The 26835-nt window shown below is 37.5% G+C and overlaps 1 protein-coding gene across 5 annotated transcripts in view; it reads left to right on the plus strand.

Moving 5' to 3' along the window:
- PTPRZ1 (protein tyrosine phosphatase receptor type Z1) overlaps positions 1-26835 on the plus strand; it is a 177992-nt gene that overhangs the window by 102986 nt on the left and 48171 nt on the right. For all 5 annotated transcript variants that reach the window (XM_059171692.1, XM_059171691.1, XM_059171693.1 and 2 more), the window contains exons 7-11: positions 4978-5135; positions 5288-5438; positions 14765-14949; positions 16446-16572; positions 23921-23967. In XM_059171692.1, the coding sequence (XP_059027675.1) occupies positions 4978-5135; positions 5288-5438; positions 14765-14949; positions 16446-16572; positions 23921-23967 (668 nt within the window). The remainder of the gene's footprint in view (positions 1-4977; positions 5136-5287; positions 5439-14764; positions 14950-16445; positions 16573-23920; positions 23968-26835) is intronic.

Consider the following 26835-nt stretch of genomic DNA (forward strand, 5'->3'; position numbering starts at 1 on the left):
TGGTTGTTTCTTTTCTTTTTTCTTTTCTTTTCTTTTTTTTTTTTTTAATATTTTAATTATTTGACAGAGAGAAATCACAACTAGGCAGAGAGGCAGGAGGAAGCAGGCATCCTGTGGAGCAAGAGCCCAATGTGGGGCTCGATCCCAGGATCCTGAGATCATGACCTGAGCCGAAGGCAGAGGCTTTAACCCACTGAGCCACCCAGGCGCCCCACTGGTTGTTTCTTAATTACAAATTCAACCCAGGAATTTGTATACCGAAAAGCCCTCTCAGACGGCGTTGACATGGCACCATCTTAAATCTTATTGTCCTAAGTAGGAAGAGTTGTCTTTTTTTAAAAAAAAACTTTTTAAAATTTAAATTCAATTAATTAACCTATATTATTGGTTTCTGAGGTCTGTGATTCATCAGTTTTATATAACACCCAGTGCTCAATACATCACATGTCCTCCTTTAAAGGTGTTTTTTTTTTTTTTTTTAATTTACTTGACAGAGATCACAAGTAGGCAGAGAGGCAGGCAGAGAGAGAGGAGGAAGCAGGCTCCCTGCTGAGCAGAGAGCCTGATTCGGGGCTTGATCCCAGGGTCCTGGGATCATGACCCGAGCGAAGGCAGAGGCTTTAACCCACTGAGCCACCCAGGCGCCCCGACATCATCGCATGTCCTCCTTGATGCCCAACCCCCAGCCACCCCTTCCCTCCTCCCCTCCTCCCCTCCAGCAACCCTCAGTTTGTTTCCTCTGATTAAGTCTCTTACGGTTTGTCTCCCTCTATGGTTTCTTCTTGTTTTATTTTTCCTCTCTTCCCCTAAGATGCTCTGTTTTGTTTCTTAAAATTCCACAGTAAACGTTGGTTTTAACTATTTAGTGGCTCATGCCAGGTGCTTGACCCTGTTGTGGTCTTCGTCTTTATCTCCTTGACTCTCTCCCCACTCATCTTCCCCCTCCTGCTCTCAGCAAGCTATAAAAGCGGAGCGCTGACTGACTGGTTAGTCACCAGAGTACATTCAAATGAACAGTGACTGAATGATCACAATTCAGCAGCATCGAGTCAGGTGTGATTCTAGCCTGTGTTCGCTCACAGTACTGAGGTGATTCAGATGAAGCAAACGTTTTTGCTAGACACAGATTCAAAAAATCATCTTATTCCAATTTTCACGGAAGACGGGAGTCTAATCAAAAAGCTCTACTGTAACTGAAAAGTCCTGTGTTATTCAAGTCAGAAGACAGACATTTAGGACATGTATGTAAATGACATATTATTTTATTTTCATTTTTTTAAAAAAAGATTTTATTTATTTATTTGACAGAGAGATCACAAGTAGGCAGAGAGGCAGGCAGAGAGAGGGGGGAGGCAGGCTCCCCACTGAGTAGAGAGCCCGATGCGGGGCCCTATCCCAGGACTCTGAGATCATGACCTGAGCTGAAGGCAGAGGCTTTAACCCACTGAGCCACCCAGGTGCCCCTGTAAATGACATTTTAAAAATAAGATACAAAACAGTTAGCATTTCAAGAAAATTCTCTATTTCACCATCCCTATTCAGGTCTCACCTCTCCCTTTTCTGGCCTCTAGCTTTCCTGGTGTCATTTCATTTCCCGCCTAATTTAGCAGTGAGTCAATGTTTGGGTCCTTACTTAATTAGTATTCTCCACATCCACATTTCCACAGAACATTTGTAGGATAAATTTTGTCTTCAGCAGAAAAAAGAAACAATTGTAGCACACTGATGATTAAAGAGGTTATTTAATCACAACATTTTTCACATATTAAAAGCATAAATCTGAAAATGGGAAACATTCACGTATTAAAAATATTTTTCTCAGTTTCAGGGAACTTGAATCCAAGTCTGAATTCTGATCATCTCAGGATGATTAAAAAGAGAGGGGGACATACTTTTGGAAGTTACTAATTAATCCATGAAATGGAGCATAATCTGAATTTTCTAATGGATTAAAATTAGATTTAGGTTGTATATACATGACATTATCAATTCGGCCAAGCAGATTTTTAAATTCAGACTGAAAGCAGTTATCTATAATTTTAATTATTACCAGCATCCCTCCTTCCTTCAAGAGTTTCTGGATTGTAGAAAAATGGAATTTTTCTTTTCTTTGAGGCTTTCTGGATATGTCCAATCTTCATGGAGTTTAGAGCTGAAATTAAAATAATATAATATGGAAAGTGGATTAAAAAAGACTAACATATCCCAAAGGCTTCCCTCTACTTTGGGGTTACAACGCTGGCTGCAAGGTTAAATCAACAGAGGATGCTTTCTTGAAAATGTAAATGCCCAGGCCCTACTGCAGGAGATTTAAATTAATATGGTCTGGGGTGGGGTCTGGAACACTGATTTGTTGTTCTGTTTTGTTTTGTTTTGTTTTGTTTTTTAAATCTCCCCAGAGTATTCGAATAGGGATGCAAGTGTTAACCTGCAGGGGGTTCTGGAATTTCGCAGTTCTTGTCTTCTTGAGGGAAAGAATTCAGTCAAGAGACCCAAGAGAGTTTTGAAGTAGCAAAGTTTTGTTTTTCACTTCGCAAAAATCGACAGTACACCCCTGAGGCAGAGGAGCGGGCTGACCCGAGGATGGGTGGAAACAGGCTGAGTTTCTCACTGTGCCCTTCTAGGGGGGTTATCGGGTCTCTTCGCTCCCTCCCATCTCATCATTATCCGTCCACCCTTGGACCCTACTTGGTTTCCTCTGCTCCCACTTTTCCCCACCGTTTAATCATTTTCCCCTGAGCGCCTAAACTCAACCCTGGACCGCAATGCAAAGGATATTATAAAGATATTATAATAGCGTCAGGGTTCCTAGCTGAGGCGGTCTTTCGGAAGTGCGCATGCTCCTAGTTGAGGCGGTCCCTGTAGCAGGTGTGTCCTGCTTATCCCTCTGTGCAGTAGAGCGGGAGGGGTTGGTGTGCGAGGGATGGGGTGGTTCCCTGGGCGGAGGAGACCCCTCCTGGTCAGGACTAACTGCCCACTCTAACAGAACTGCTCTGCACGGTGCCAAACGCTAAATCTAGATTAAATTGGATTCAGAGACTACTTCTTAATGACTTAAGTCTCCTGGAGGGAACAGAGGACATGCATTGGACTAGATAGAACAGGAAAACGAGTTACCCCCAGATCTCGCCGGCAAGCAGATTGCTGCTGAGACGAGTGAGGGCTGGTGCACAAAAAGCTAAGTGGCGAGAGGACAGTGCTTTTGAAAAGTGCCGCGGGAGAGGTCCAAAAGCAAATACGGGACGACTTAAGGAGAAAGACTGTTTCAGAGTGTAAGGCCACATGGCCTTCGTAGGAAAGCTCTACTAATTTTTTAATAGGGATTTTCTATTCTGGATACAAGATAGAAAATAAATATTATTGTATCTATAAATAAAATCTATTTATTATCCTATATATTGTATCCAGAAGATACTTTCCACTCATCTTACCATTTGTTTCCTTAATAGTAGCTGTTGATAAACAGATCTTAATTATCATGTATTAAAGTTTGTCACTTTTCTCTTTACGATAAACACTTTTTGTGTGCCATTTCAGAAATCTCAGCCTACCTTATGGTTATAAAAAGAATTTTCTGTTTTCCTCTAAAAGCTTTAATATTCTGTTCACGTTTAGATCTGTGATCTATTTAGAACTCACTGTTTTAACCTTGTGAAGTAGGGAACCATGATTCTCTTTTTTCCATAAGGATATCCAATTGATATATCACTGTTTACTAAAAAGGCCCTCCATTCCAACTACATAATAATTTCTCCTGTCCTAAATCAAGTGACCATATAGGTATGGGTCTGGGTTCCCTATTCTCTTTCATTAATCTCTTTGTCTATCTTTGCATGAATATTTCATTATCATGATCTCTATAGTTTTATATAACAGATCTTCCTACCTGTCATGAAAGTTCTCCAGTTACTTTGCTATTGCTCAAGATTGTCTTAACTTTTATTTCCATTACCATTTAAATTTTAAAATCAGCATGTCAGTAAATACACACACATACGTACATGTACAAAAGTCTCTGGGATTTTGATAAGATTTGTTGACTCCATAAATCAGTTTGGGGACAATCAACACCTTCACGATACTAAATCTTCCTATCCATGAACTTGGCATTTCCTATCATTTTAAGGTTTTTTCTAATTCTTTCAAGAAAATTTCATAATTTTCAATCTAGATGTTGTACACATCATTTGTTAGATTTACTTGTATTTGATATTTTGTTGTTATGAAATATATTGTTTTAAATTTCATTTTTTACTGATTGATATTGGTACATAGAGATATAATTAATTTTGGTATATTGATCTTATGTACAGTGACTTTACTAAATAAATTTACTAATTCTAAGCCTGTAAATTCTTTTCAGTATTTTACATGCACAATCACGTATTTTTAAAATACAATGGTATCATTTCATCATATCCAATCTTTATGACTTTTTTCTTTTTCTTACTATATTGTGCTGGCCTAGTCCTCCAGTTCAGTGTTAATTAGAAATGGTGATAGCAGGATTTTGTTTTGTTTTGTTTTGTTTCATTCTATATCTCTAGGGGGAAATCTTGCCCAATAAGTCATTTTTAAATATATCATTTATTATAGGCTTTGGAAGATAATCTTCACCAGAATAAGGTTTTATTTTTGTTTTCTTCAAACTAATATTAAGTCTTCTCAAATGATTTTACTGTATCTCTTAAGATGGTTATATGATTTCTGAATATCTTTTTTTCTGAATATCTTTTGTATTGAAAATAATCTCTCCAGCCTCCTGCTAGTGTAAAGTTGAAACATTTAACCCTATACATATAAGGAAATTCAGAATATGTTGGTTTTATCACTATTTTTGAATATATCTAAAATATTCTTAAAATTTCATTTATTAAATTTATAACAAAACCGAAGTCTCTGTTTCATAGAAGCTTTGAACTTCTAAGTTCCAGTATTGAGATTCCAACTGAGATATATGTTTTTACTTCTTTGTAGGGAAACAGGCTGCATTAGATCCCTTCATATTGCTGAACCTTCTACCAAACTCAACCGACAAGTATTACACTTACAATGGCTCATTGACATCGCCTCCCTGCACAGACACTGTTGACTGGATTATTTTTAAAGATACAGTTAGCATCTCTGAAAGCCAGGTAATCTTGGAATTTCAAACAAATGCAGAAATTTGAAGCAATTTAAAAATAATGATTTTCTAAGCTTTACTACTGAATATCTATTTTAAAGCACTTACAGATGCCTTTGAAGCAGATACGTTAAATTGTATGTTAAATGATCTTTTTTCCAGTTGGCTGTTTTTTGTGAAGTTCTTACAATGCAACAGTCTGGTTATGTCATGCTGATGGACTACTTACAAAATAATTTTCGAGAACAACAGTACAAGTTCTCTAGGCAGGTGTTTTCCTCATATACTGGAAAGGAAGAGATTCATGAAGCAGGTATGTATTGAAATATAATTTTTCTAACACTTTTATAGATTCAGTGTTATAGGAAGTAATTGCAGAATAATGGAAAATACAGAAAACAGATTTTTAGAAAAATTTGATTATTAGCTTTATAGCTTTAGGTAAGCTGTTTTACTTCTCTGAATCTCAGTTACCACATTTATAAAATAACGTTTAAAAACAGCTGTTCTGGGGCACCTGGGTGGCTCGATCCGCAAAGTGACCTTCTGCTCAGGTCCTGATCCAGGGTCCAGACAGTAAAATCTGCATTCTGGGATCAACCCTCATAGTGAGCTCCCTGCTTCTCCTTCTCCCTCTGACCCTCTCCGCTGCTCGTGCTCTCTTTCTCACTCTGCTCTCTCTCTCTCAAATAAATAAACAAAATCCTTAAAAAACATTAAAAAATAGAAATAAAGACAACTGTTCTTGGGGGCGCCTGGGTGGCTCTCTCACTTAAGCCTCCCACTTTTGTTTTGGCTCAGGTCATAATCTCAGGGTCGTGAGACTGAGCCCGACGGCGGGGTCTGCACTCATGCAGCCTGCTTGAGATTCTGAATGAATGAATGAATGAATGAATGAATAAATAAAGCTGTTCTTCCCCACACATATAACCCCATTTTGCAGGTGAGAAATACTGAGATTCAGTTAGGAAAGTGATTTTTTAAAACACATAGTAATAGATGGCAAAGCCACATATGCCAACCTCCAAATTCACGTTATGGTGTTTGTGCTAAGAGCTCTAGGAAATGAATGAATAAGGGGCCGAGGTGTGCAGAGTTTGGGGAGATCACTTCTGCTTGGGGTGGGCAAGAGCCTGTCTGAGAGAACGACATTTGAGCTGAGTTCTGGCGCATGATTGAGGTTTTAAAGCCTTATCTTTATGTGGGCAGCTCTGAGGGGAGAGCGTAACACGCAGCAGTGATTGAGAGCAAACACACTGAATCGTTAATGAATAAAAAGGGAGTCTTTTTTTCAGTTTTTCTTCAGGGGAAAAGAAGTTTGTTAGGCCCAAGCATTGGAGAGGACACGAGGGGCAAATCTCCACACTGCCCTCAGTGTCTTTTGAAGTTGACCCACAGTCAGAAGCCTTTGAAAATGTCCAGAGGACACGATCAGATGCATCTACTGACTTCTCCTTTATGGCTTACACGGAGCGTGTACTGGTTGATGAAAGAAATAGGCGAAGTGGCCTTTGCTTTGTGGACTTGAAATATTTCCAAGGACATGGGCTTCTTTGATCTCAGCTGTACAGTGAATTCTTGGCCATCTATAATATTAATCTAATAGTCATCTGCTTTTGAAGATTAGCATTAAAACAGCATGCTTTTATTATTTCAATGTAATGTTTGTGAGAATTATTTATCCTTTAACAACAACAACAAAACAGAGCACAAGATAACAGTGATGACTAAGCTACATTTAACATGACCATAAACTTCTAATTGAATTGTCTCAAAGTGAAGAAATTTCATTGTATTTCTACCAGCAATACTAAATACTATAATATTCTGTCTGGTAAATAATAGACAATTGTTTAGGGGGAAAAAAAACCCAGCTACACTTAATCATCTCCTTTTAGAAAATACAGTAGATCAAGTAGCAAATGAAATAAGTTTGTTTGGGGCACCTGTGTGGCCCAGTGGGTTAAGCCGCTGCCTTCGGCTCGGGTCATGATCTCAGAGTCCTGGGATCGAGTCCCTCATCGGGCTCTCTGCTCAGCAGGGAGCCTGCTTCCTCCTCTCTCTCTCTGCCTGCCTCTCTGCCTACTTGTGATCTCTCTCTGTCAAATAAATAAATAAAATTTAAAAAAAAAAGAAAGAAGTTTGTTTGTTTTTAGATTTTTGTTCATTTATTTGACAGACAGAGATCACAAGTAGGCAGAGAGGCAGGCAAAGAGAGAGGAACGGAAGCAGGCTCCCCACTGAGCAGAGAGCCCAATGTGGGGCTGGATCCCAGAACCCTGGGATCATGACCTGAGCCGAAGGCAGAGGCTTAATCTACTGAGCCACCCAAGTGCCCTGAAATAAATATTTTTATTTGCTATGTACTTTTGTCAATTGTATTTCATTAAAACTCTTCGATGGCTTTCCACTGACTCTAGAATGAAATCCAAACCATTCAACATTGCAGAGCACTTCCTAGTCAGGCTTAATTCTCTGCCATGAGCTTCCTATTCTTGTACCGAATGAACTGCCTGATGTCCTCTGAAGATGGATGACCAGCATCTCCCACGTTACATATTACGTGCTATTTCCACCACGGCATGTTCTTCCCACCTATCTCCACTTGCTTGCCTCCTCCTCGTTCTTCAAGACTCAAGCCAACTTTGCATCACCGAGTCTACCTCTGAGTCTATCTGAGACCATCTCTGAGTCTATCTCCATCCTCATCAAAAGGGATGGGCACTCATGAAGGTCATGGCCACAGAGTACAAAGTCAGTGATGCTCGTCTGGTGTCGTGTCATGTTCTGTGCATCTGAAGTGCATAGCATTTGCCACAGTATGACAATTGTCCATTTACTTACTCGTCTCCTCCATTGGACACTAAGCCCTGTAGAAGAAGTAAATAAGTCTTTACCTCCATTGAGGAGCTAACATAATGCTCTCATTCACCAAATACTCACTGAATGATGGAAAGAATCCATTTTCATATAATAAAAACCTAGCAGGGGTGCCTGGGTAGCTCAGTTGGTAGCGCATGCAACTCAGTCTCAGGGACTTGAGTTCAAGGCTCATATTGGTCATGAAGCCTACCTTAAAAAAAAAGAAAAAGAAAAGACATTGGCCTTTTTCACAAACTGAAACGATTGAATTCTTAGTTTTCCCATCATGAGTATTTGCATTCAAGAAATCTTTATTATCTTTTGCCATGGGTATATTATGATGGTTTTCTTCTTAATAGACATATTATCCCACTTCTACTTTTGGGGACTAAATTTGAGAATAAAAATTAAGGAATTGTGTTTATGTTCAGGATTTAATCTTTATTAAATTTAGTATGAAAATAAGTTTTTACTACATGAACATTATTAAAAAGGCATGAAACACAGAAAAACACACAGGAAAAAATTAAAATTCCCTGTAATGTCACCACTCAGACCTAACCACTCTAAGGATTTTGGTGAATATCCTTCTAGGACTTTCTCTTAAATCAAAAATATATTCTTCTATCTCACAGAAATGAGACTTACTATCTATATGTTTGTTGATTTTTTTTACTCGATGATACAAATATATTATGCACCATTCTTAATTTTGTGTAGTATTCCATTGTATTGTCATAAGAATTTACTAAACCAATTCCTCAATTTTGAGGACACTCAAGTTTTATTTATATAGTTTGATTTTATAAATATCTAGCATCCTCATTTTGACTGGGAGTGAAGGGGTGACATGAAAATTGTCACAATTCAGCCTTCAGTAAATACATTGTGGAAAAATATATTTTGCAAAAAACTTTGCAAATAATTGCAAAAAACGTGTGAGGTCTGAATGTCTATGTAAGCTTCTTGAGGGTAGAGATTAAGCCTTATTCATTTTTGTATAGCAGGAACTCAATGAACTCAATGTTCCTGTATAGCAGGAACTCAATGAGTGTTTGGGAATGAATGCATATTTTACCAGCACTTCAGTCCTCTATTTTTGCATTTTTAAAAAAGATTTTATTTATTTATTTGAGAGAGAGACAGTGAGAAAGAGCATGAGAGAGGAGAAGGTCAGAGGAAGAAGCAGACTCCCTGTGGAGCAGGGAGCCTGATGTGGGACTCAATCCCAGGACTCTGGGATCATGACATGAGCTGAAGGCAGTCACCTAACCAACTGAGCCACCTAGGCGCCCCTATTTTTGCATTTTTATGTAGAGCTGCCATTTATTAGAGATATTTCTTTTTGGCACGATGGAATGGACACTGACCATTCTAAGAATCACAGAATTTAACAGAATCTTAAAGGAGTTAGTAAAAACTGTCTTTTAGATAATGAGGAGCATGTGTGAATCACCATAAAAACACAGCATGAGTGTAAAGTAGGTGAGGTTCAAGATAATCTCATATTTCCCAGGCACCAGATGCTTTCCTGCTGCCTTCTTAGCAAACCTCTCCCACTAAGAAGCAAGGACATCCTGCAGCACAGCGGGGAAGACTCTGGGTTTTGAAGTCTGGTAGACTTCTGATGTCAAACCTTGCTGGCCAGTGTTTATTTGTTAAATAAAATTGGTCAAGTTATAGGACGCCTGGGTGGCTCAGTGGGTTAAGCATCTGATTCTTGATTTTGGTTGTGGTCTTGATCTCTGGGTCGTGAGATTGAGGCCCCCCCTTCGGGTTCAGCGCTCAGAAGGGAGTCTGCTTTCCCTCTCCCACCGCACCTCCCCCCTGCTCAGGCACACGGACTCAAATACATAAATAAAGTATTAAAAAATTGTCAAGTTACTTCACCTATAAAATTAGAATTAAAAAGGCCACTTTGTTGTGAAGTTTAAGTGGGCTAAAGTTTGCAAAGCAGTACAGTCCCTTAAACATAATGTGTCCCAGACTTAGAGCTATATTAATATAATGTGTGTATATACACACTTGTGTGTGTTTGTGTGTGCACATACATATGGGGGCAAGCAATCACAGCAAGTTGGGGTTGCCATTCAGTTTTCCATGTTTAAGGCTTTTGCTTGTTGAATAAAATCATAAATGCAGTTCAGATCTCATTTGCTAGCCTTGCAATATATTCAATGCAAATTTTCTTTTTCTTTTTCAAGATTTTATTTATTTGTTCATGAGACAGAGAGAGGGGGGAAGAAGCAGACTTCCCACTGAACAGGGAGCCTGATGCGGGACTCGATTCCAGGACCCTGGGATCATGACCCGAGTCAAAGGCAGACACTTAACCGTCTGAGCCACCTAGGTGCCCCAGTGCAAACTTTCTTTAAAAAAATAAAAAATAAAAAATATATATATATAAAATGCTTTTCAAGACAGATTTGCATGAAAGAGTGTCCCTGTAGCCTAATATTGTATTTGAGCTGCGAGAAATTTTCTGTACTTTCCTGAAAAATGTCATGATGAATTAAACATCAGTAGACTCACCTTCTTGAAGGTCAGTAATTTTAAGTAGCATTCGTTAAGGTCACGTGAATGTTAACACTGTGCTTCAACTACTGCAGAAAAGCGACCTGAAGATTATTTACTTCTTAGACGGTTGTATATTTTGTTGATGAAGTTACAATGTGTCCCTAGAAAAGACTGACTGAATTAGGTAGAGTCTGAAAGATTCCTTTTGGCTACTTGTCTAAAGTGAGTAATGCAGTCATTGAGAGGTACAGATCAATGGCGGATCATTTCTAGTTATTGTTTTTAACATTTGTGGCAATGTTTAAATGTAGTTTCATTAAGATCTGCTGCTGCCTGAGGGGAAATCACAACCTTAATATTGGTTGTCTTCTGAGTCTGTAAATCTTCAAGTTCTTTGTAACGAAGTCATCAAAACACCTGTCTCAGTATTTTTTGAAGTAAGGCTCGTCCGCCTCAAAGGAGGATATGGTGGGTTTATCAGTGTGTATCACAGAGTTCTTTTGTCTTGGGCTGTGTTGAACTGCACCAAACGTCTGCTCATTGGGAACTAACTGGGTAAAATCTAGTGACATCTTAGGTGATTGTGACCTTTTCTCTGCCACTCCCCAAGAATCACCATTTTGTCTTTTCAGCTGCATCCACAGTCTTACCCTTAGTCCGTGGAGCTAAGGCTGGACCTTCTCCATCAGGCAATCTGTCCTTCCTCTAAACCAGGCACTTAGAACAGCAAAGGTGGAAAGAGCCTTGTTGTCTCCCTTGGCCATCAGCATCAACTTTTGTGCTTGGCTGAGAGACTTGTCACAGCTGGAGTTGTCTATACGCTCTTCATCTGTATTTCTCCTTCTTTAGTTTCCTTTTCTTTTTCCACGTTTTCCTTTTCCCTTTTAAAACTCAGTGCTTCAGTCTTTGGTACCCGCTCTGCAGGTCTTGTGTGTTCCTCTGTGCGGCGCATTCACTCTCCATTTAAGCTCGCAGAAGTCGTGAGAAAACACATGACCTGGTATCAGCTGCAAGTGTGTGAAGCTTTTACAACTCTTAAGTGGCAAAAACGTGTAATTTTGAAAGCACAGCCAAACTTGGTCTCAATGGCATATTTCTTTTACAAGTTTCTTTTGCATTCTTTTAGAATGGGGTCTAGGACATAGAAACTCAAAGCACCCATTACATTTAATAGCTTACTAAATTTAAAGGTTAGCAGCTGTCATAGGACTGAGTTTCCTAAAGGCAAGAACAGTGCCATCTTTATTTGTATGTCCAGAGTGCCTGGAACCAAGGAGATGAGCATTGAATGTTAAAAATCGGTTTTGAAGTTAGAACACTTATAGCTCCCTTAAAAAGAAAACTACATACTCGTTCTTTCCATGTGAACAGACTTTGCATTTGTACTGAGGCACTTACTTGTATTCTGTGTGACTTGACATGGACCCCAGATTTGTCACAGCCTGGCTCATTGCCAAGGGCTGCAGGAACCAGATTCTCCTTCTTGGCCAGTGTTCTTGAAAAAATCCATCACTGTGACCCAGATCACGTGCAGCTTGTGGAAAGGAATAGGGCATGGGATTTAGTCTTAAAGAAAGAAATGAAGACTCAGTATGGATCTGAACTCCCCATAATCAAGGAAATTATTTTTTTGTTACTGTCTTATTATATCACTCAGTAGCTTGTATTTGGTGTCTGAGTAAATGTTGATCTGGAAAAGCCTTCCTTCATTTTCAGTCCAGATGATGTGATGTATAGAGTATATATCCTTCTAATATGATAAGCAAATTTTAATAAGAAATATATAAGGTAAACCTGGAAAATTTAGTGCAAATTAATAACTTATTCCACGGTCATTACCCACTTTTTTGTATGAACACCAAGTAGTGTATATGAAATGAACTAGATTATTATTTTAAAAAATCCATTCCTACCTTATAGAAAGGCAGCCCTTTGGCAAGATCATAAACAATATACAGAAGTACCGGTATTTCTCTTGAATACGTTCTGAAGTATATTATCTTTTTTCTGGAGGATCCCTATTTCAGCTAGCATCTAAAAGATAAAATTCAGCTGCCATTTTATAACATGTTGCTAAGCTATTGATTATCACAAAAGAAACATCTAAAAAAGTAAATTTCTCATTAAAATGTGAAATCTCAACTATTAAACAAATTACCTGTAAGCTCTAACATATTTATAAAGCAGAAAGCTAAGGAATAATAACTCAGTGACAAGGAAATACAAGTTTCTTTTTAAAGCCCTACTTTATATTAATGCTGATTCTTAAAATTTGAAACATCTGCTGATTTCAACTATTAAGGCGAAATAAACACAGACATCCCACCAAAGTAATTTTCTGCTAATTAGGCAGCAGTCCTTTGGGTATTTTTGCAGCTAATAATTTTATATTTTCTCGAGAGATTTTTGCTTCCTGTGCATGCATAAAACTTTAATGCATTTTAAGATAGTTTCCTACTCACTAAAAAGAGGGATTGACTTTTGTAGGACAAAATCTACAAATGATATTGTCCAGAATTGCTTTCAACCTTCTAAAAATGAGCACGGGGTTCATTAGAAGCAAGATTGAGGCAATCCTGTTCCTCCAATGATATAGCTCACGTGAGTAGCGAGCTCACTTTTGAGATGCTCGATGATCTTCTGCCATCTGGTGGCCACCAAAGAAGGGCCACTGGACAGAGTGACAACGATGTAGTCTAGACCTAAATTAGAATGCATTTTCTTATTCTACATTCATGCCTCTTGAAGAATTCATGTTTTTGGAGAATTATCCTCTTACTCCGAAAGGAACACCTCACCCTAAATCCTTAATAAACAAACTAAAAAACCCGTAGTTTTTCAGTGAATAGTCCTGTCTCTAATTCATATAAGATTATACATGTATTATTTAAAGTATATATATTCATATTTTTCTGGAATATTTATATACCATTGCTGGCATAACATACATAGGCTAAAATTCCTATTATTAAATACTGTAGATACAATTTAAGTTATAGTTGACGAGGTCACTTGTTAGTTTTGGCTGCCCTCTTGTGTTCACAAGCGAAACTACAAGTTAGTATAGACAAAAGGCTTTTCGGTCCCATTCTGATGATGCTGTTGCAATATTTTCACTGAGTCTTTAGCAGTTGACCATTGGTTGACTTACGTTAACTGCATGGTCTCATGTAGTGTCTTTGTAACTTCAGGTATCTCCTGGAAACAAAGCTTAGACTCTGTGAGCATATCAATCTTTAGCTTTAGAGAACTTTCTCCCTCTCTTTTGCCAATTTATCTGGCCTATGAAAAGATTATACTTATTGATTTGCTCCATTAGCACAATATCATAAAATTTTATAATTTTCATCCTCATAATTAGCCCAAATTATCACAGTATGAATGTATTTCAGAAAGTATCAGAATACTCTTTTTGATGGTATTAAATCTTTGGCATGATTCCCAGCATGGGCTTGAATTTGCTGTAAGAAGTCCCTGAACGATTTTCAAAGTATTTTTTCAGATCAGTCAAACAAATCTCCTAATTTCCTAAAATTAATTGCTTAATCTATTTAAAAATGCCAAAGTGGGATTTTTGTCCTCAGTTTCAAAACATACAGAAAGGATAGTTTTAGTTGTTCTCGTATGGTTTTCTCTGATAGAGAATTTTACATTATTTCCAGGATTTTGAAACAACATAATGTTTGGCAATAGACCCTGTGTTATAATTTTAAATGCTCTTCATCCTGAGCCAAAGATACCTGTCAGGTACCAAACAAGAGAAATAAAAACATCATGGGATTGAAGATACCCTTTGAATTGGCATGCCAAATGTATTCAAGACAGTGTTCTAAACAATAGAGAAATAAAAAGCTGTGGCTCTTCTGTTTATAACCTGCTGCAAGATGCAGGACCTGTTCAGGAAAAAATAATATAAGAGAACATGCAATTAATGCAATAGTAGTGTTAAAGCAAAACGTACAGTTGAAAATGACACAGCTCACTTCACATTGATCAGAGCATGTGTAGCAGGAGGGAACATTCGACCTAGACGTTTCCTGAATGGGAAGGTAGGAAGCAGATAAAGGAAGGAGGGAAGGAAGAAGTGTTTCAGATCTACGAAATGGCATAAGCAAAAGCTCCATATTGGAGAAGTGTTAACTTTTCACCTTCTGTTAAAATAAAAACACAACAAATTTTCGTAGAATATGTGTTTTTCCTTGTTAAAAGGCTAGAGGCTGACATTGTAATAATAACTGGACTTTTTGTCTCTCTCTGAAGTCTGCAGTTCAGAACCAGAAAATGTTCAAGCTGACCCAGAGAATTATACCAGCCTCCTTGTTACATGGGAGAGACCTCGAGTAGTTTATGACACCATGATTGAGAAATTTGCGGTTCTGTACCAGCAGTTAGAGGGAGAAGACCAAACCAAGCATGAATTTTTGACAGATGGCTATCAAGACTTGGTAACTACGAAGATCAGTTGTTTCGTGTATTGATAACATTGTGGTTTAATTTCCATGGAAAGAACTTAGAAGACTTTAATTATATCATGTACTGATAGCACTAGAATTTAATGTTCAAGGTAAAAATTAGAAATGATTACATATTGTTGCCCTAAACTTTGTGTGAAACTCTCCAGTGCAGAGGAGAGGAAGCAGAAACTATACTAAGGTCAAAACTTACAGGGAATTACACTAGGTTCTTATTTGTCTTCAGTTACAGAAAGGTCCCAGCTTTGCCAACAACAGCATTATAGAGTAGACACTTATACAAGACTTAGGACCTAGAGTTCCTCTAGGGTAGTCTCTCTTTACAAATAAAGGAACTCAGAGAACAGTTAAATACCTTGACTGTGATCTCACAGTTGTGGAAATAATTGAACCTGGAATCTCAGTGCTCTGATACTGTCATAGATCATTGCCCCACCATACTCTATCAGCACGAGAAAGTAGAGTAGGGGACTCTTTGCAACAAATTCCCAAGTAACAGATGTGAAGTCAATGGAGTTGGAACTTTTGGAATCTGAGGCAGATTCCAAAGGAATCTGATCCACTCCCTTCTCCTCTCCACCCACGCACACACACTAAAGAAAATAAACTACAGTATGAAATAGGTGAATCACTGTATTATACACCTGAAACTAACATTGTATATTAACTAACTGGAATTAAAATTAAAACTTTTTTAAAAAGTTCAGGTTCCTTCTGTGACCTGATTAGCTCAGTATTAAACTTTGTCTTGATAGGGAAACATTGGCCATAGATTGGGATCTAGTTGAGAACACCTTATCTGGGTATGGCCCTAGGAGAGCCCCAGTGCAGGCCAAAGGCGTTATTGAACTGTGCATTCACACAGCTGGAGTCCCACCAGGCCGAGGAACCTGCATTTAAACAAAAACTGTCCTTGATACCATGGTGTTGAATATCGTATGGAAAAAACTGATAAAATGCCTAATGACTTTTTAATCCAGGTGTCTAGAACAGAGATATTATGAACTATGCATGTCATGCAATTTTGAGAATATGCGATTTTTTCATTTCATAATGATGTTAAGAAAATAATAATTCTATTACTGTTTGGCTTATATATTGTTATGACAAAGAGATAGATTGGTTTTTCATTGTATTTTTCACATTTGCCCTTTGCAAATGGTACATGTTTATTTGTCTAAGATATTAATTTGTAGTTTAGGGTACTCATTTAAGAATCTGATGAGTTCTAGTTGAAAATAAAACTTTCTAAAACTAAAATTGATTTTTCAAAACAAACAAACAAACAAACAAAAGCGTAATTCGCAAATATCACAAGTTCAATTTAACAACATTGTGGTTCTTCTTAGATTAATAAAATATATTTTCCATTAACAGATGAGAAAATGTTTTCTAAATTCAGATGTCTGTTATGTAAGTGTCCTGTTGAGAATAATACATCAATATAACTACTGACATCTTTCTTTTAGGGTGCTATTCTCAATAATTTACTACCCAATATGAGTTATGTGCTTCAGATAGTAGCCATTTGCACTAATGGCTTATACGGAAAGTACAGTGACCAGCTTATTGTTGACATGCCTTCTGATGACCCAGGTAAGTCCCCTGTTATGCCTTTATATCTACATCAATTGAGGCTAGTTTATTTAGAGGATACAATGGTGCTTTATCTCTGAATTTGTATTGTTTTGGCCAGAAGGCAAAATGATTTTTTTGTTTTTTTTTTGTTTTGTTTTTTTGGTCTGGATCATCAGCTAATTTTTTGAAGCATGGAAACCATTTTCATTCAAAAGATCTGGTGTAGGACAATAAGTAAATTTATTCTAAATGTTGACGTTTTCTGTTTGTGAAATTTAAGAACAGCAAAATCTGTTGTGATGTCTGTAATGGTCATCAAGTGAAAATACCCATGTAAATGTTAAGACTTCTAGTTTGAAAATGAAGAATTGATTTCATTTGTGTTCATTTCCTTTTTCAGCCCCCAAAGCATTTTGTAGTAAGTATATACGTGATCATAAGATCATGTGAGGTACTTTGACATATCTATACAAAACATCTAATAGTTTGTCTTGGGTCCTTTCTTTTTTCTTTCTTTTTTTTAAATGATATGTGTATCTTAGGTATTTTCACCCACTTTCTATAATTCTGTGTGAAGGGGTTAGAGTGCTTTCCTCTTAGTTGGTTTGCCAGGATTGTTTCACAAAGCGAAGCAAAGATGTTGCTTCTAATTGTATTTTATTTGCATGCATTTTTCTATAAGTATTATGGGAAAATCTTTTGATCTAAAACCTTATGCGATAATTAAAGAAAGTGCAGACCATGATAATTTGACAATTTACAAATGTATATAATTAAAGCCTTCCTTTTGTTAGCATAAACAGTTTTAAGGTAAGAGAATGGAATTATGTATGTATGTATATGTATGTATATGTGTATATTTATATACATATAGACCTCATGCTTATGCATATTCATAAATACATGCAAACGTGCATACACAAATGTAAATATTCTGTGGTCATCCTATCATACCATGAGTCAACTCACTGATATTTTTATACATTTTTAATGGATGGTAATATATTAATTAAAGCCTATTCCAGTTTGATGTATTGAAGAAAACACTGGTATGCTGATGAGCCTTTGTGGTCTCTATGATACAGCAAGGACTTTACTCCATTACAAGCTTGTTCATGGATTACCTCAACTGAGGTGTTCTCACTAGTTAAATTTTTAAGCTAAAGTATGTTTGTCAGAGCATTAGATGATAGATTATGTATCCTCCTAAACTGTAGGCTGCAAAACTTGCCCAGATATTTCCCAGATTAAAATGTGGATGGCTATTGACTATTATGACTATCATGATGGCAGTGTCACTATTTAATATTTCGTAGGGTCTGCCTCATGACCTGGGTATAATGTATTGTTTTTATTTAGCATTGATTTTCAGAAAGAGGTTATTGTTAAACAGAATGTGAGCTCTAAATCTTATGGAAACTTGAGCACCCAGTTTATTGGCCCGTTAGCAGTTATCCATACCGTGCACCCCCACTGGCTGTCCTCCCTCCCCAAAGTTCCCCACATGGATCCACCCAGAAAATGACGTGTTTAACAGAGCAACGTTGACTATATTGGGCCAATGTCATATGTGAATTAATGAAATCTGGCGTATAAAAATCCCCGTGAATGCTGTTGTGTATTTTAGGGTATGAATTATGTTAAATACATTCACTTAATTTGCTACTGTCATTTAATTATACCACTCTCATTTCTGCCCATAAAACAATTTCCCAGGAGTTTACAAAAAATAATTACTTCTAGCTATTTGTGGCATGTCTTTCGGACTCTATCCACCCTGTCAGAATTTTAAACTTTAGGAATTTTTTTCTCTTTTTATGTTGGTGAGATGCTTATTGCATAAAGAAAAACAGACTGAATGTTTATTTTCTGCAGAAGTGATTTCTGAGTGCTCCTGTCCAACTGAGTCTCTATTGGCCCAAAGTACAACATCCTTGTATCATATGTAGCATTTATATGTAATAACAAACATTGTAACTTGATTTCCATTTATTCAAAGGCTGAGGACACTGTTGTGTCCTCAGATATGAGGATTTATTATGAGATATGAATTTGGGCATAGCATTTAATCTCCATGGATATCTCAGTCCCTTAAAGCACTTTGTACAGTAATGATGTTTTAGTAAAAGATGGTATTTGATTTGATGTTCCACTATGATATTCCTCTTCCAAGCTAATGTTAAAAACTTACATAGGTTAGTCCTTAATTATTTCTACCAAAAAGCCCTCCGTCAAAAGCCAACTTACCCAATATTTGGGGTCTTCTTATTTTTCATAAAGAAGACATTTGTTCTTTTAGAACTCATTTTTCCTGATCTAAAAGGTGGTAATGGCATTTCAATTCATATATTTCCAATTTGTTATTAAAATTACATTATCTTAAATATTGTTTCTGTGGTAAATATATCACAGTAAAAATCTTGACCAAAGTACTCTCTTGTGGTTTAGTGTGATGATACCTACAAGATTTGTGAGTTTTATGATTTATGTGACCAATGGAGATATAGGTAGCCTTTGAGTTTGCTGCTTATTTCATCGTTTTTATTAGTACCATTTCATCCTGTTAATCATGTTGTTCATTAACTTAGTACTATTGTAGTGTATCCTATTGAATTATATATTATTATTTCAGATAAGCTTTCTTCTAAATACTGTATGTAGTTTTTTGCTTTTGTTAAGAAGAAATGAAGGAAGTCATTTTATAGTTGCCTCATTCTTTCAATGGTAGATTTCAAATATTTTAATCCATATCCATGAAAGAAAACTCAACCTTCCAAACTGTGAGTTTAACTTGGGCTAATTTGATTGTTGTTTGTGCATTTTAATTACACTTGTGTACCGCAATGTCACCATAAGACTAGTGGCCATGAAACATTACTACAAATTGCCATTTTCAAATACATGCATAAATTTATATTAAGAAACAATTTGATTTTGTCCAGGAAATCTTGTTAAGTTAAACTGAAATGTATATTCTTTGTAGAAAATTATATTTATGAATAAGTAATTCATAAATATATTTATTTCATTATAACTAAAATAATTGTGTCATTTCTGCATAGAGTTAGTTATTATACAATTATAGAGGAAATTATTTAAGTACATGTTGTAGGGCCTTGATAATTGTATGTGTCAAATTTAAATGCATGGTGAATTAGATCAACACATTTTTCTGTTGTTGTGTGCTTTTCAGTCATATTATAGTTGTGTTTGTTCAATCACTATACATTTGTCCTTGCTCTGCTGTACCATCCTGTGCTATGGGTGTTATTATATAATAATATTTGAAATCACAGTTTGAAGAGATTGCAGTCTACATTGCTTTGCCCTTTTGCACTGTGAAACTTGGCTTCCTTGAATTAAATAAGCCTTGCCTGCCAACCGACGTCAGTGTTGCTTTTTTGTGTTATGGAATATTATTGTGTGACTAACATGTCCTTTTAGAAAACTTAACATTACATGTGCCTCCAAAACCAGAATGAACCAATTGCTTTTGTTCAGTTATCACACTTAACGTGAATTTTAAGTGTTCACTAGAAAGAAAAAATATTAACCATCTTTACTGTTGGACATTTTATAGCCTGTTTGCAGTCTGTTTTGAGACGTGAACGAGAAGACTGTAAACTAGTATAATTTTGAACAACATAATGTATCAGTATTGCCTGAATCAGGTCAGTGGCTACTGAAACACCAGTTGTTTGTGAGGAAGCAGCCGGCCATGAGATCTTGTGCCCATCACCAGAACGACACCTTGGGTGCTGGGAACTCTCTGAGTTAGAAATATGACCTCAGAATCTCCAGGAAGAGAGGAAACATTTTCTAAAATTATTTTATTTCCAAATTGTTCTGAAGAGGCCCAGGAGCAGATTTTTGGACTATAATGGGGAAGAAGTATTCCAGGGCAACCCCAGAATTTTGGTCAATTTGAATAATCAAATTGGAAACCAAAACGAAGATCCTTCAAAGTGGATTAATACTTATAGATATGAAGTCATCCACTCTTGGGGTATTTACCCATGACAGTGCCATGAAGCAAAGAGGGACCCAAGGACTGCTTGGAGCCATACATTCTGCCCCTCGGGCCTAAAGCAGGCCCAGAGGAAATGTCTCACTTCTTATAGGGGTGAACCGTAAAGCTAGTTTTTGTAGAACTCATTGATACTCGTCAGGGGAAATGACTGGGTAAAATCATATATTCTAACTTATAAGAACCCAAATCCTTATAGTCAGTTTGTGCTGTGGTGAAGGGATAAAAATAGATCCCATGCAATGACATACTCTGAGAATATAGAAAGAAAAGGAAGTCTGTCCTCAATGTGGTAATTATATATACCCTACCCCAGCCTTGACAATCAGTAAGAAAATGTTTTTGCCCATTAGAAATATGAAGTTAGGTAAACTTAGATCATGGTTTGCTTGCTTGTTTTTTTTTTTGTTTGTTTGTTTGGTTGGTTGTATTTTTTTTTTTTTTTTTTTAGATTTTATTTATTTATTTGACAGACAGAGATCACAAGTAGGCAGAGAGGCAGGCAGAGAAAAAGTGGGAGGGGGAAACAGGCTCCCTGCTGAGCAGAGAGCCCAATGTGGGGCTCCATCCCAGAATCCTGGGATCATGACCTGAGCTCAAGGCAGAGGTTTTAACCCACTGAGCCACCCAGTTGCCCCATGCTTGCTTGTTTTTGATTTTTTAAACATTTCCTTAAGCCTGTTGAAGAGAATGGATTATCACTGAGACTTTTTTCCCCACAAAGACAAATTTTTTTCCCACAGAGAAAAATTGACAGTATCATATAAGTATCACTAGCAAATATTTGTTAAAACTTGCCCTTATTAATATTAAAATATTTTAAAAGTACATGAAAAGGTGTGACTCCATTTAGAAGCATTTCAGTAAAATTATGCATTGTGTTACAGGCTGAATTTGAAGGCTTTCATGTCCATGAACTTCTCTAATTGTAGTTTATAGAAAATCATATGAAGGTTCTTGTTTGTCTTTTACAGTTTCACCGCATCCATCCCGTCTTTAAACTCACCTGTACTGATTTCCTTGGAGGTTATAGAGACACAAATGTTTAAAACTATTGAAATCAGTTTAATTTTAAAACATAAAGAATAAAGAGCATGAAAAATAGAAAATGGAGAACATTAATGATCCAAATAAAGGATCCAGACTCTTTCATGGTTGGTTTTAACAAGAAAGAAAAAAAAAATAGAGTATTGAAATTTAACTCAGGGCTAAATTAACATTGTTCAGGGTAAGTAACTTTGAGATAGCCGAAGAGTCAAAGGTATTAATTTTATCTAACTTCTCCTGAGAGGGTGAATCACTTCTCAATTTTTCTTGACTCCTCTAAGTACAATCCATGCTTAGGGCTACGTGATGGTCTTATATTTCTTGCTTGCTTTCTTTCTTTCTTTTTTTTTTTTTTTTAAGGTCTTACATTTCTTAATGCCTAGAAATTTTCTGATAAAAATAAACTCAAAAAAGTCTGTGGGTTTTTTTTTTATGTATGTATATTTTATTTTCTGTATGTATATTTTATTTTATTTTTTATTTTTTTATTATGTTCCATTAGCCAACATATAGTACATCATTAGTTTTTGATGTAGTGTTCAACAGTTCATTAGCTGCATATAATACCCCGTGCTCATCACCACACGTGCCCTCTGTAATCCCCATCACCCAGTTACCCCATCTTCCCACTGCCTTCCCTCCCATAACCCTCAGTTTGGGTCCCGGAGTCTAAAGTCTCTCGTGGTTTGTCTCCCTCTCTGATGGCTTCCCGTTCCGGTTTCCCTCCCTTGCCCTGTGATCCTATTCCTAATGTTCCACATCTGAGTGAAACCAAATGATAATTGTCTATGATAATTGTCTCTTTCTGACTGACTGACTTCACTCCGTATAATCCTCTTCAGTCCCGTCCATGTTGATACAAATGGTGGGTATTCATCCTTTCTGATCGCCGAGTAATACCCCATTGTGTATATGAACCACATCTTCTTTATCCATTTGTCTGTTGAAGGACGTCTCGGCTCCTTCCACAGTTTGGCTATTGTGGGGGGGTGGGGGTATAAAGGAAAGAAAGGAAGCCTGTGTTACAAAACAGGCCTGGATGTGATCAACATTTCATGTTAATTCACTTTGAAAACTTTAGAGCATTTCCCGGGAGGATACTTAGAGGTATAAAGCCTAGAACAGAAGCAGCCTTGGGATAGTGAAGAGCATGAATTTTGGAGATGGAGTGAGATGCTTTAGAAGCTTTCTTGTAATAATGCTCAGCTCAAGCTGAAGCCATTGCAGCCCGGATGAGGCGTGAGGAACAGTGCTTCTCTCGTGGGCCCCTCCGTAATTTGGCATCGGGTCTAGATTCCTCGTTGGAGAGAGAACCAGCTCCTAATCTTTCCTCACATTTGCTGACAGGTTCTGTTTCAGGACTGAGATATCCATGTCCTGGAGATAGACTGATTCTGGTCATTGGGAACTGCAGGCTTGAACGATCCTGGCCAATGCGTTGTTTGCGTAGACAGCACTACTGAGTTTCCCTGGGGAGGAGGGCCTGGAGTGACTCTGGTCAGTCGTTCCTGTCCATTTGGTGTGACACCCTGTGTACATATATATTAGCGTGAGCCCAGATTCACAGTAGTAAAGGAATCATGTGACCCTCAACCAGAAGAGGAACTGAAGGAATAAGTAGCTGAACAAGAAAATAAATCGTATCAATTCTTTTTTGTTGTTGTTATTAAGATTTTATTTATGTATTTGAGAGAAAGAGTGAGCGAATGAGAGAGAGAAAGAGCACACATGTAGGGGGAGAGGGAGAAGCAGGCTCCCCACCAAGCAGGGTGCCCGATGCAGGGCCCGATCCCAGGATCCTGGGATCATAACCTGAGCTGAAAGCAGACGCTTAACCGACTGAGTCACCCAGGCGCCCCTAAATCCTGTCAATTCTCTCCCTAATCCCTGGCATTGCCCGAACTATCAGCCATGCTAAGGATGAAGCTCTACACTGATGAAAAATTATTTCAGTTTTTTATACTCAGTAATATCAGCCTGTCTGCCTCTCCCTTCTTAGCTTTACTCCCACACGGAGGGGAGGGGGAAGGAGAAGGGAGTTGGAGTCGAGGATAGAGATGAGGTTTTGAATGCAGTTTCAGATAGCTGTGTGTAACGGTGTGTTGTGTAGTATTCAATAATATTGAAACCTAAAATCTGAAATTTTTATTTTTGGAGATTTTGTATTTTCAAAGCTAACAAGTCTTTTTTTTTTTTTTTCCTCTCTCTCTCTCCCCTTTCCATCCAAAGGTAAATCTGCAGGGTTGGAATTGTTGGATAAACATTTTAATAATTTTGTTTTTGATTTCATAGAACTTGACCTCTTCCCTGAATTAATTGGAACTGAAGAAATAGTCAAGGTATTGTAGCTATTTTTATATTAACATGTTATAAAATTAAAAAGTCTTTTTTCAGTTATTGGTTAGGTTTCAGATGTTGCATCAATCAAAGTTCGTGATGCATTATTCATCGTAAGGTTAGCTGCTGAGCTCTGTAGACGGCCACGTAATTGATACACAGGATTCTTCCCTGGAAGAACTGGAAGAGACTTTGATAGAATCATAAAAATAACAAAAAGTGATGATGATGAAAAAAATGAACTTTAAAGATAATTATAGCTATAAACTAAATCTATAATTTAGAATTTTTTCAGTGTTCAAGTTTTTTCTGAAAGACTAATATTTAACCAGTTCTTAATATTTCTACAGATTATTTATAAATACTTTAATGATTGACAGATTGATAATAAATATGAGCACAAATACAAGTTATATATGTTCTTTTGCCCATTCAATATAAATAATTGTGTTTGGATTATTCATCTGATGAGTATCTGTTGCTAGCATAATGTCTTATATGTAGGTATTCAAGAATATTTATAAATTTTAACATCGTCTTAGTTTTTAAAATAGAGAAGATATTGTGGATGCACCTTCTGTTTCATCCTCAGCCAAAATGTACTGTTCATCCTAACTGAGATTATATGTTAAATCCAGGTGCTATTCTTAATGTCGTATGAATGTATGCATATGTACACGTGTGCATGAGGTCACAGAGTGTGGTAACTAATGCTTCCATCTGGCAATAAATGGCAGTTAGACTGTGTTCTCACATGTATAATTGTCTCAATAATTTACATATCTTATGGCACTTCCCTCCTGCAAAGGATTATTTTACCAAAGTGAGCCATCTACCCTTCAACAAGAGTTCACAAAATTCAGCTAAGGGTATCTTTGTGTGTGTGTGTGCATGTGGATAGGTGTCTACCCAGAAATGATCACCAGGTTGCAGACTGACAGCTTCTCATAGTATCTTCACATGGCAGAGAACAGAGCAGAAGAAGCAAGCTCTCTCATGATTCTGACTATAAGGACATTAATCCCATTCATGAAGTCTCTACCCTTAAGACCTCACTTAATTTCAGTTACTTCCCAAAGGCCCCAGTTCTACTACTGCCACCTTGAGGGATAGGATTTCAGCATACAGACTGGGGGGAGGGCATAAATGCTTCGTCCATAAAGGTGTGTAATGGTGTAATGGCCATTACACCATTACACCAGGAACGCTCCTGGGCCATTACAGGGAAAGGTGTTCCCAGAAGATCTGGGTCACCTGAATGGTGTTTCTAAGGAAAACGCAAAATTAAATAACTAGTGCTAGAAGCATACTTTGATAATTTGTCTTTAACAAAATGTCTGCCCATGGGGGCGCCTGGGTGTCTCAGTCAGTTAAGCGTCCGACTCTTGGTTTTGGCCCAGGACATGATCTCAGGGTCCTGAGATCAAGCTCACTACCATTGATTCATGCAGGCGTGAATGATGGAGGTTGGCAGATTCCTGGAATGTATCTGTAATGGTTGCTAAAACTGAATTTGGAAGTGAATAGTTTGCGGGATGTTTCTTAGATTGCCTTCAAATAAAAATGCATTACTTTGAGGGAAAAAGTATCTCCAGCATGATCAAGGCCTTACAGTAAAATTTTCTAAGTGGAAGCTGTGAAGAATAACGGGTGTGACACAGTTCAAAACCATAGTGGAAGAGAGATTCACAGTAACTCTAAGAAAATGTAGGGAGTATACATTAAAATATTTGTGGTTTCAGGTATGTATAAAGTAATCATAGAGAACGAATAATCTGTTCTTCTTGAAATGTTGACATGAGGTCACGTGACTTCATAGGTAGCATTAATAAATGGTGCATCATTTTCACCACATTCTTTTTTTTAAGACTTGTTTATTTTAGAGAGAAAGAGGGAAAGTGCGCATGCGCGAGTGGTGGTGGGGGAGGGGCAGAGGAAGAGCGTCTTAGGCAGACTCCCCACTGAGCATAGAGCATGGTGTGGGGCTCGATTCCATTACCCTGAGATTACAACCTGAGCCAAAACCAAGAGTTGAGCGCCTAACCGACTGTGCCACCAGGCATTCCCATCTTCATCAGATTCTGAGAGTTATCTGAACATGGTTTAAGATTCAGATTCTTTCCGTGATACTGGTTTAGCTCTTACTAATTTGTACTCTGTCAGCTTTCTTCTTTTAAGAGACATGACTTTAAAAGATCTGATCAATGACAGTGCAAGCGAACTGGCAAAATCATATCCCACGTGGACTAAAAATGCCATGTCTTGGTATCTTCTGCAGTTTCATTTTCTTTCTTTCTTTTTTAATATTTTATTTATTTATTTGACAGAGAGAGATCACAAGTAGGAGAGAGGCAGGCAGAGAGAGAGGGGAGAAAGCAGGCTCCCTGCTGAGCAGCGAGCCTGATGCGGGGCTTGATCCTAGGACCCTGAGATTATGCCCTGAGCCGAAGGCAGAGGCTTTAACCCACTGAGCCGCCCAGGCACCCCTGCAGTTTAGTTTTCTAAGCATATGATTAGATGTATTATAAAATGCACTGTTAAAAAAAGAAAAAAAAAAAAAAGAGCAGAAAGCATGGGTCTTGACTGACCTTTACCTGGAAAGCTCCTGGGCCATTACAGGGAAAGGTGTTCCCAGAAGATCTGGGTCACCTGAATGGTGTTTCTAAGGAAAACGCAAAATTAAATAACTAGTGCTAGAAGCATACTTTGACAATTTGTCTTTAACAAAATGTCTGCCCATGGGGGCGCCTGGGTGTCTCAGTCAGTTAAGCGTCCGACTCTTGGTTTTGGCCCAGGACATGATCTCAGGGTCCTGAGATCAAGCTCCCTGAAATCAGTATCTGCTTGTCTCCTCTCCCTCTGCTCCTCCC

Source organism: Mustela lutreola, chromosome 4 (genome assembly GCF_030435805.1).
Source record: "Mustela lutreola isolate mMusLut2 chromosome 4, mMusLut2.pri, whole genome shotgun sequence".
NCBI lineage: Eukaryota > Metazoa > Chordata > Mammalia > Carnivora > Mustelidae > Mustela > Mustela lutreola.